Source organism: Ipomoea nil, unplaced genomic scaffold (genome assembly GCF_001879475.1).
Source record: "Ipomoea nil cultivar Tokyo-kokei standard unplaced genomic scaffold, Asagao_1.1 scaffold2957, whole genome shotgun sequence".
Lineage (NCBI taxonomy): Eukaryota > Viridiplantae > Streptophyta > Magnoliopsida > Solanales > Convolvulaceae > Ipomoea > Ipomoea nil.
Genome location: NW_017619385.1, coordinates 2233862 through 2245780, shown reverse-complemented (window position 1 = coordinate 2245780; position 11919 = coordinate 2233862). Strand labels below are relative to the sequence as shown.

The window sequence follows — 11919 nt, the reverse complement described above, 5'->3', positions numbered from 1 at the left end:
ATTGTGCGCCCTAAAAATCCCTTGTTTCGAATGTACATAATTATATAGTAGAATACACATAAACTCATAACATAATAAATATAATTTTAACATAATACATAATACACATAAACTTTTAATATAATACACATAAATTTTTAACATTGTATACATGAACTCTTAATATAATGCACATAAACTCTTAATGTAATACAGATAAACTCTTAATATAATACACATAAACTCTCAGAGCGCAAATGCATTGTACACCCTGGTGCACGATATAATTTGCCACCAAATTGGTGTTGGTAGTCTTGAACCCGAAAGTGAAGTTTCACAACCCTCAATTTTCTGTTTGATGGCATCAGACCAATAAATACTCATTTTAACGGAGCGTTATGCCATGGAACCGTGTTCACCATTCATGGATTTTCTGTTATGCGATTATGAATTTTTTGCAGTTTCACTTTAATTTGAGGTGAACAATGATTTCGGACATTCATAAATTATGAATTCATGCCTGCACATTCACTTTAGAACCATGCCTACACATTCCCGTCCGAAATCACGGACATTCATAAATTATGAAAATCCATGCCTGCACATTCACTTTGGAACCATGCCTACACATTCACTTTGGAACCATGAGATTATGAATTTTCTGTTATAAGATTATGAATTTTCAGTTATGAGATTATGAATTTTCTGTTATGAGATTATGAATTTTCTGTTATGCGATTATGAATTTTTTGTTATGAGATTATGAATTTTATGAAAATTCATAATCTCATAAAAGAAAATTCATAATTTGATCAACGCGCGCCGTTAACTCCACATCCGCGAATTTTTTTTTTTTTGCCTAAAAACGACGTCGTTTGGCCTTGTATTCACCATTCTCGATGAACACGTTTCCAGGGCATAATTTGCCCATTTTAACCCCTACCTTTTAATTCATTGTCTTTATTCCTTTACTGGTCTTATCTATGCGCGATTTGCAAAAACATATGACCAATATTTATATTATTTAAAAAAAAAAAAACTAGCAAATCACTACTAATTCAAATCTATATGAAATCAAATTTATATAGTAATCCAGTATATAATATCTACAAATATTATTATCATTAAAGAATATAAGAAAATATATGGTAGATGCATGTGCATAGTAACAATAATGGAAAAGATAACAAAAGTTATAACAGTAGAGATATTTTTGTCCAAAAAATTATATAGTACAACTCTAAAAGTACAATGTACAAAATGATTAGCATTAAAAAAATATAAACATAAATGAGAAATATAACTTTAATTGAGACTTATTATATTTTTAGATTTAGATTTTCATTTCTATGCTTATCATGCTACCATCTAGTTATCTGCTTGCTTAGCTTCCATCAAATGCTTCATGCTTGATGCTTGTGCATAAATCTTTCTTTAGCTAACTAGACCTCCAATCCTTAAGGACGATCTATAACAAATTTTTTTTTTATTTGTTCCGCATTCTACTATATTGCACCCAATCGATCAATAAATTACTTCACCGACATTTTCAAGTTTTCTTAAGGTGACATGAAGTTGTTTAGTGATTGTATCCAATAGAGTATTTACGATATGATGCCCAAAATCAAAACCTTTTACGAAGGATTGAAAGTAATGAAGTCAAAGCCGCCTTAATCAGGCCTAAACAACTTGAGTCAAACCTCTTCTTTTGATCATCTAATCCTTAAAGACATCAAGCAAATAGCTAGAATTTTTTTTTGAAATTAGCTTTTCGTTTGTTAATCGATTTACAAACAAGGATGTCAACCTACTTGTTAGGGAAGCCATGTTTAAGTCAGATTGTTTTATATTTTCTTCATGTTCTTCCTTTCTCTCCGGTGTACTACTTTCTAATTTGAATCAATGAATTATCATGTTAAAAAATTATCTTCACAAAAAAATAATAATCTGAAAATGAATTTGAAAGGTAAAGCCATATGATTGAGCTTAAATGGAGCTTAAACTTGGATTCCAACGCTCGAATGGTAATAGAAGATCTGCAATCATTATTGTGTGGACCACAGTCCAAAAATACATTATTCTAACTCATAAAATATATTATTCTAGCACATAAAGTACATTATTCTAACTCATAAAATACAGTATCTTACCTCAGAAATTCCATTATTCTAACACATAAAATACATTATACATTATTAACTCATAAAATACATTATTCTAATATATAACGTACATTATTCTAACTCATAAAATACATTATTTTACCACAGAAATTTCATTATTCTAACACATATAAAGTACATTAGTCTAACTCATAAAATATATTATTTTATTTCAGAATGTTCATTATTCTAACACGCGCAGAGCAAAGAATTTTTTTTTTTTTTTTTTTTTTTTTTTTTTTTTACATCAAAACGACATCATTTTAAACCGTGATTCACACAACACACAATAATTTGCCGAACATCTGTATATGAACTAAATTGGTTCACCGGATACAAGACTCACCAAAAATAATAATAATAAATAAAGGCAAATTAAACGTCAATACAGAGAGGAAGAATCCACGGGGAAAATTGAAGTAGAGCTTGAGCCGGAACAAAGAGATTAGTATCCAAAATTCTTGACTAGAGAAACCATTGGTTTTACACCCCAAAATTATAAACATCACCTTTATATTCTCATGTGTTGAGCATAAATATATAAATATTAAATGTTAATAAGATTCTAACACTTTTAAATTATTATTATTTAAAAAAAGAAAAAAAAAGTAATTATCCTCAAACTGAAATAAGTTGTAAAATTGGTTGCTACTCATGTGCAATCATTATTGCATGGACCATGGTCCACACAATTATATGGATCATAGATAAAAAGTACATTTTTAATATACTAAGGGTATATTATTTATGTACGTAGGGTACATTTTTTGAAAGTACATTTTTAATATACTAAGGGTACATTATTTTATATAATGTACCTTCAGTACAAAAGTAATGTACCCTCAGTACAAAAATAATGTACTTCTAATATATTAAAAATGTACATAATATTTATGGTCCACACAATAATTTGTCCTCATGTGGCAATTCATGTGAATAATTTTTACGGAGTACTAATTTAGAGTTTTGGACACCGAGTTAAAATCCTCCACTCCATAATAGCCAAAAGACTTCTTCCTCTAGACAAAGGCAAATGTGATTTTGCATTTATCTAGACATGGTAATTATCGACACGATCCGTTAACACGACACAAAATCATACACAAAAATAACGGGTTAACATTTAGCCTTAACGTGTCTCGAGTCGTTAACTGATTGACTCATTACAGGCATGTTATGTTTTGTGTCTTAGCGGATTAATCCAGAACCCGTTTAATCCGTTAATATAAAAGGAAAGTAAAAAGTAAAAACCCTAAAAGACTTGGAATTTGGAAAGTTCTATTCTTATTTAGTTATTTTTATTCTATAAAAAAAAAAATCACGTGGGAATTTAGATAATTAGATGGTTTCATTGTGATTTACATCCTCCTAAATGCTCTGTTAAGTTGGGTGTGGAGATCCTTGGAGTTGGAAATTCAACCTTGATGGGAGAAGATAAACTTGTTTTCAATGTATTTATTACAACCTCTAAGCATTTATGCTTTTTTCATACACCATTCAATATTTTCATCTTATTAATTTGGATTCAATTTGAGTTACACTTGCAGAGCTTGACTCTTAGATAAAAAGTTGATCTATAATTCTTTAACATGGTGCACTTATTACACAAGTCAAACTTTTGACGTTGCAATTTTTAAAAAAATATTTGGATAAGTTTATACAAAGGTTTGAAATTGTTTGTTGAACTTTTGACAGTTCCAATAATGCCACTTTAATTTTGGTTTAGGATTATAGCGGCATTTTCACTTTTGGTTCTTAACCATCAATTTGATCACTTTTGTTTAAAATTGACCAAATTTGATATTTTTAAATAAAAAAAATGTTTGAAATGTACCAAGCATACCCTTTTCTTATAAGAGTATTGTATACATGTTATATTAAACGTTTTTTAATACTATTGACTCTATTACGATGTAGTATATGTTTTATACTTTCTCTAACTACTGCAGTCCAAAGAGTCAATACCCTACCATTGGGGTTCAATCTTGTGACCTTCCCTCAAAGGGAACCACAAATGTGTCATGCACAAGGTGCTTGGCGGCTTTCAGCTTAATTCTTAATTTCTTTTATGGCATGAAATTGTCTAAGGCTTCAAGAATCAACCATTAGATCACTAAATACTCCCTGAAGGCGGAAGTTTTACAAATAATCTAAATACTTTAATAGGTTTAGTGGGTTTTAACGGGTTTCATGTCATATCGTGTCGACACGATCCAAAACTTATTAACAAAACGTGTCTATTGTGTCAACCCGTTTACAAATCGTGTTCGTGTTAAGAATTTCTCCCAACCCGTTAACCTTAACGGGTCGTGTTCGTATTTAATCTTATCGTGTTCGTGTCGCTATCCTATCGACCCGTTAACGAACCCGTATACACAAATTGTCATGCCTACCTTTATCCATGCCAGGCCAATTTTGGACAAAGACATGGTAAAGATTGCATCTTTATTTAGATTTGGGCCCTATTTGGTAACATAGTTAGTTGTTTGTCTTAGTTAAACAACCTATAAGTGTTTGAGTAATTAACTTTTTGTAACAACTTATTACTCCAAAATGCTAAAAAAAATTAAAAATTAAAAAAAAAACTGCTCAAAGCAACTTTTTCGATCGAACTTTTTTTAGAAAATCATTTTGCATGTAATCAACTATTAACTAATAACTAATTTACCAAACATCTCTCTACAATCAACTAATGCCAATTAATTTAACTATGTTACTAAATAATCATTAAATCTTTAATCAGGGAATTAACACTCTGGGGTCCCCAATGGCAAGTTTCTCTTCTCCTTCTTGTCTCTGATGGCAAGTTTTTGTTTCTCTGCCCATTAATGTGCGTCTACCTACCTCGGATCTAAGCATTATTGCTCTTTAAGCTTTGCCTTCCCGTATCTTGTGTCATTTATGATGAATTTATTGTGAAACTACCATCCTGTTTGCTTTATACTTTGCTTCACTGCTTTTCTTTGGTCTGTGTTTCCTCATCCTTCCCCAGTCTTCCTCCTTCTCCTTGTCCCCATATTCTTTCAGTGTGGTGTGGTCATGGCGTCCGGAAGTAGAGGCAAAAAACCAATGTGGGCAACTGAGGATATCCAGAACAAGCAAGACATTTAAGTTGATGATATTTCTATTATAGTGGATGAAATACTAACCCTACCTGAGGAGGAGTCGTTCACACTGGTGGGCACATTCCTGACACACAAGACCATAAAGCTTAACTATATGCAGGAAACCTTGGCAGCGGTTTGGAGACCAGGAAATGGTATGATGGTCAATGAGGTAGCCCCCAACCTCTACTTGTTTGAGTTCTTCCGAAAGAAGGATATGATGAGGATACTGGAAAAATGGCCCGTGGTCTTATGATCAAAACCTTCTGGTTCTTAAGGTTTTGGGAGAAAGAGAATCCTCGTTTGATACTTACCTGACTACAACTGAGCTCTGGGTGCAAATACACAGAATACCTCGACAACTTACATCTTTGAGGAACGCTGAAGCGATAGGAAAGCACTTGGGAGTGTTCATTAAAGCAGATATCTCCAACTTTGACGGATCATGGAACGCGTTCATAAGGATTAGAGTGCGTATCGATATAACCAAGCCCCTGAAGAAAGGAGTCAGAATACAACCGGCATCAGGAGACGGTATATGGCTGGAATGCAAGTACGAGAGGCTCCCGACTTTTTGTTTCATCTGCGGTCGGCTTGGACATGGAGAAATACACTGCCTTGATGAGTTTGATGATGATGGGAAATAAGAGGAGAAGGCTTATGGTCTTGGGCTGAGAGCCTTGGGAAGAAGATCCCTACCCTCTGGAAGCCAGTGGCTTCTGAAGGAAAGGCCGGCGAGGAGCACGATCGGGGATGCAACCGGCACCGGTGAACAGCAATAGATGGGGAGCTCGCGTGCCGAGGTACGAGGAGGAGTGAAGTTACCCGGACAAACGTTTTACCCAAAGAATATTGGTCAGACTAATACCTAGTATATGCAGACTACCGGCGACAGCAGTACTGCATGCGAAGCATTTAATGCTAAGACAGCTATGTTTGACACGCTACATCAAAGTCAATTACTAGGGCCTGAAATGGGGTTTTTGAGTGCAGAGCAAAAAAAGGAGAAAAAGAGATGTTGGAATGACTGGGCCTAACCCTTATGAGGCGGTTGGTGTGGAAGGAGAGGGCCCTATTGATGTGGTGGGCATGGTTTTGGATCAGTGTGTTGAAGATGTGAACCAAAAAAACGTGTTAGAGGCGGGTCCTGGATCCCAGGCCCGCCTAGACCAATGAAAACTTTAGTCTGGAACTACCGTGGGCTGGGCAATCCCACGTCAGTTCAAGTATTAGTGGATCTCATCCACCTAAAGAAGCCAGATATAGTGATATTAATTGAAACATTAGTGGGCCAAAGAAAACTAGAGCCCATTAAGAGGAGAATTGGTTTTGATGGTCTGTTAGTTGTGGAGAGTAGGGGGCATAGTGGTGGGCTTGCTTGCCTTTGGAGGGTGAGCCCACTAGTTGAAATTAAAAGTTATTCGGACAGACACATTGATGTGTTTGTTGTGGAAGGGGATGGAAAGACGAAGTGGCGTGTAACTGGTTTCTATGGCGAACCAGATAGAGGCAGGAGGCATATCGGCTGGAATCTTCTCAAGGAGCTCTCCATGCAACATAACCTTCCTTGGGTTGTTGTTGGAGAATTCAATGATATCATGCATGAAGACGAGAAGAGATGTGGCAACCCCCAACCAAGATGGCTCATGAACGGGTTCCGAGAAGCTGTAGAAGAGAGTGGCCTGACTAATTTCAATTTCGAAGGGCACCAGTTTACTTGGGAGAAATCTCGGGGCAAATCGGGTTGGATACAAGCAAAGCTAGATAGAATTTTGGTTTCGGATGCTTGGAGGGATCTGTTTCGAGGGGCGATAGCGACGTCAATTATCACTTCGCGTAGTGATCACATGTCTCTATTGATTCAGACGGAGAGTCCATCGTTTAGTCAGAGCATGAGACGATTCAAATTCGAGAATTTGTGGCTGAAGGAAGGATAGTGTAGGGATGTTGTGATTCAGAGTTGGAACTCCACGCAAGGGCTACTGGACCGTTTTGAGATTGTGGTAGATCTATCTGGAGGTGGGGGAGGCATTTGACAAAATATTTCCAAAATAGAGTTGATTATTGGAGGAGAATGATGGAGTCGTTGAAGGGTAGGAGGGATGTTCGGAGCTGTAGCAGATTCATTGAAGCCCAACACCAGCACCTGCGAGCCCTTGACCAGCAGAACGGCTACTGGAAGCAGAGAGCAAAAATCTTTTGGCTCAAAGATGGTGACCAAAATACTACCTTTTTCCACAATGCGGTTCGGAGGAGAAGGCAAAGAAATCGAATTACAAAGTTGAAGCGAAGTGATGGTACCTGGGCTGACAGAGGTAATGGTTTAAATGAGCTTATAACTGAGTACTTCCATGTTCTGTTCAATGAGTCTTCTCATTTTCTTAAACCCGTTCTGGATTGTTTTGAAAGGAAAATATCTGAATCCAAAACACTTTGCTTGTTAGAAAATTTAGTGCCGATGAGATTAAAAAAAAAAAAAAAATCCCTTTTTGAGATGAAGAGTGACAAATCTCCGGGACCGGATGGTTTAACCCCGGGTTTTTTTCAATGTTATTGGGATGTTGTGGGGAGGTGATGTGCTGAGATTTTGTAAGGAATTTAGAATATCCAAGTCCCTACCCTCTGGGAGTAACAACACCCAAATAGTCCTTATTCCAAAGATTTCTAGCCTAGTTTCTATGGCTAACCTTAGACCCATATCCCTCTGTAATGTTGTTTACAAAATCCTTGCCAAGACCTTAGCAAATAAAATAAAGCCCCTCCTTAGCTCCATTATCTCAAATAGCCAATGTGCCTTTGTACCTGGTAGATTGATCTCCGACAATATCCTCCTAGCCTATGAAACGAATCATTTCCTAAACAGAAAGACCAGTGGGAATATGGGGAGTGTGGGGATGAAGATTGATATGAGCAAGGCTTATGACAGAGTCAATTGGGATTTAGTGGAGGGAATTATAGAAAAACTGGGTTTCTGTAATGATTTTGTGGCCATGGTTTCGGGTTGTATTAGGTCTGTGAGGTTTACAGTGCTCCATGAAGGTCAAGACTTGGGCCAATCATTCCTGAAAGAGGTCTTAGACAAGGGGACCCCTTATCCCCTTATCTATTTATCATTTTGATGGAGGGATTGAGTGCGATGATAAAAAGAGAAGAGCAATGTGGGAATCTTCATGGGGTATCCATAGCCAGGGGGCTCCTCAAATCACACATTTGTTTTTCGAAGATGATTGCATGTTGTTCTGTAGAGCAAATTCTTATGAGGTCAATGTGCTAAAAGCTATCTTAGAAGAGTTCTCGGATGCTTCTGGGCAACAGGTTAATTTGGGCAAGTCTGATCTTACCTTCAGTAGGAATGTGGATGGGCCCTCAAGAGAAGTTGTGACAGAGATTATTGGCTTTGGGGAAGGAAATCAGAGAGGAAAGTACCTTGGCGTTCCTTCTTTAGTTGGCAGAAGAAAAAATGAAGTTTTGGGATTTATAAATGACAAGATTCTGAGCAAAATAAGGAGTTGGAACAATAGATTTTTATCTCGTGCAGGCAGAGAAATCTTAATTAAAAATGTGCTCCAAGCAGTCCCGACATATGCAATGAGCACGTTTCTTCTGCCAAAAGATCTCTGTAGGAATGTGGAGAATTCCCTTAACAGATTCTGGTGGAAAGGAAGCTTGGAGAATGGTAAAGGAATAAATTGGAAATGCTGGAAAGATCTTTGCAAACCAAAAGCATGTGGAGGAATGGGATTCCGGAGAATGAGAGAGTTCAATTTAGCATTGTTAGGCAAACAAGGATGGAGGTTCATGCACTACCCGGATTCTCTTGTCACAAAGGTTTTCAAAGCTAAGTACTTTAGGCACTGCTCGTTCTTAGAAGCCAGGCTGGGTACAAACCCGTCATTTGTGTGGTGTAGCATTATGGAAGCTCAAGGGGCCCTTAAAGACAACTGTAAATGGCGGGTGGGTGATGAAGTTCTATCAATGTGTGGCAGGATCCTTGGTTAACAGACTCACAGTCTCCATTCATAAAGACATCGATGCCACCCTATCTCAATGAAGCTAAGGTCTCCTCCCTTATGAAAGTTAATGGGACTGGCTGGGATGAAAAATTAATTGATGATATTTTTGAGAAGGAAGATAGGGATAACATTCTGAATATCCCCTTACCAACCTCTGGGCATAAAGATAAGCTTTATTGGAGCAAGGAAGAGAAAGGGATCTACTTTGTAAAAAGTTGTTACAGACCATTATCTGGTGAAATGATTATGGATCACAATCTTAAATGGCCAAACATGTGGTAGCTATCTCTTCCCCCAAAAGTCAAAATTTTGGTCTGGCAAGCATGCAGGGATATTCTTCCACAGCAGTGAACCTTAGCAGCAGGAAAGTACAGTGCCCTTTGCTTTGTGGCTTATGCACTCAGGATTTGGAGTCTACGGATCATCTTTTTATGCAGTGTGGCGTTGCTAGAGCATGCTGGAATAGTTTTGGGGGGATTGTCATGCATGATGATTGCTGTTTTGAGGAATGGTTGTGCAGGAACATGGCTCATCTCAATACCTATGACATGTGTCATGTACTAACCACATGTTGGAAGCTTTGGGGCGCAAGGAACCAGAAAATCTGGGACATTACTCAACCTAATCATTTGGCCATCCTTGCTGATGCCAAAGCTTATCTAGATGCGTGGATGGAGCTGCATTGCAAGGTCTCAGGAAACAACATTGAAGCACACAAAGAAAGCTAGAAGAAACCACCCCAAGGAATGCTAAAACTAAATGTAAATGCAGTTATGGATAAACATTCTAATGCAACAGGCCATGGGTTCATCTTACGGGATGCTTGTGGATGCTTTGTGGCTGCTACGGAAAGGAACTGGAAAAGAATCTATCAACCAAGAGTGGCAGAGGCAATCGGAATCAGAGAAGCTCTTAATTGGATAAAGTCCTTAGGCGTTAGTAATGTCCAGGTCGAGTCTAATGCGAGCACGGTGATTGATAGTATAAAAGTTGAGTCAGATTTGACAGCTTTTGATCTTATTATTCAGGACATTAGAAGTTTAGCTAAGAATTTCACTAATATTAGCTTTGTGTTCGCTAGACGTTCTGCGAATAAAGCAGCACATACACTTGCTAGGGAAGCTGTATTCATAGCTGAACGTAGGGAATGGAGTCTGTATCCTCCGAGTTCCCTTTTGGATGTACTTTGCAGTGATTTGTGTTAATGAAGTTCTCTCTTTATTTAAAAAAAATAAAAAAATTCTTTAATCAGGGACGGAGCCAAAGGGGGCAGGGGCAGCTGCCCCCCTCCCCCACCCCATATATAACATTTGTATGTATATATGTATATATAGTACAAGTTTTAGTATTAGTATAAAGAAATAGATGAATTTTAACAAGAAGTGAGTTAAATTAGTTGGCAGAGCACATATTTGGTTATAATGAAGGTCCAGGTTTCAAATTCTTAGTTGGAAGTTTCATAGTTTCTCTTGGCTACTTTAATAACTTTTATAATATTTAACACACACACACACACACACACACACACACACACACACACACACACACACACATATATATATATATATATATATATATATATATATATATATGCACTCAGGTGCGAATAAGTGTCCAGGAAAGAATATGCGAACGAATCAGTGCGTGACACGTGTCCAGATCTAATAGATTAAAAAAATGTGGTGGCATTTTCGTAAATAATTGAACATCGAAGTGCAAGTAAAATCACTTACAATTGCACCTACTTTCACCTATAAGTGCATGTAATTTTGCGTTGTTAACATTCACTTCCCTCAACCATTCATTCATCTAGGTACACCTACTTATAACTATAGGTGCAACTACTTATAACTATAAGTGCACTTACTTTCACCTATAAGTGCATGTAATTTTGTCTTGTTAACATGCATTCACTTCCTGTACCCATTCATTCACCTGGGTGCACCTACTTATAACTATATGTGCAACTACTTATAACTATAGATGCACCTACTTTCACCTATAAATGCATGTAATTTTGTCTTGTTAACATTCACTCCCCGCAACCATTCATTCACTTGGGTGCACCTAGTTATAACTATAAGTGCAACTACTTATACCTACAGGTGCAACTACTTATAACTATAGATGCAATATAACTATAGGTGCACTTCGTATTGATGTCACCTATAATACATTTTACTTGCACTTCGATGTCCAATTATTTACAAAAATGCCACCACATTTTTTTTAATCCATTAAATATGAACACATGTCGCGCTCTTATTAGTTCGCATATTCCTTACGAGGAGCTTCATTCGCACTTGAGTGCAATTCTATATATATATATATATATATATATATGTAACACTCTTTTATATTAATAATGAGACGTAATTTATAATGTGTTCTCTATTCAAATTATTTTATCAAATTAAGAGCAAATTACACTTTTGGTCCTATGACTATAGGGGGTGTGTTAACACACCTCCTATAATCATAGGACCAAAAGTGTAATTTACTCTCAAATTAATTATGTTTCAAATATTTTGTTATGAATATTTTTATAAAATTTTGATGTGTTCTATTTTGTTTTCATGTTTTGGCTTCATTCGAAAAAATTTATAGACCCATCCCTGTTTCTTCACCCCGCTCAACAAAATTCCTGGCTCCATCCCTGTC

At 36.6% G+C, this 11919-nt stretch overlaps 2 protein-coding genes across 2 annotated transcripts; both read left to right on the top strand.

Annotated features, from left to right (window-relative positions):
* Positions 1–6417: 6417 nt before the first annotated feature.
* Positions 6418–7182, top strand: LOC109162712. Its single transcript, XM_019311397.1, has one exon. The coding sequence runs from the start codon at positions 6418–6420 to the stop codon at positions 7180–7182; it is 765 nt and encodes a 254-aa protein (XP_019166942.1).
* A 140-nt stretch (positions 7183–7322) lies between these two features.
* On the top strand, positions 7323–9244 carry LOC109162711. Its single transcript, XM_019311396.1, has 3 exons — positions 7323–7684; positions 8055–8264; positions 8491–9244. Exons 1-3 carry the CDS (start codon positions 7323–7325, stop codon positions 9242–9244), a joined length of 1326 nt encoding a protein of 441 aa, XP_019166941.1.
* Positions 9245–11919: the final 2675 nt, after the last annotated feature.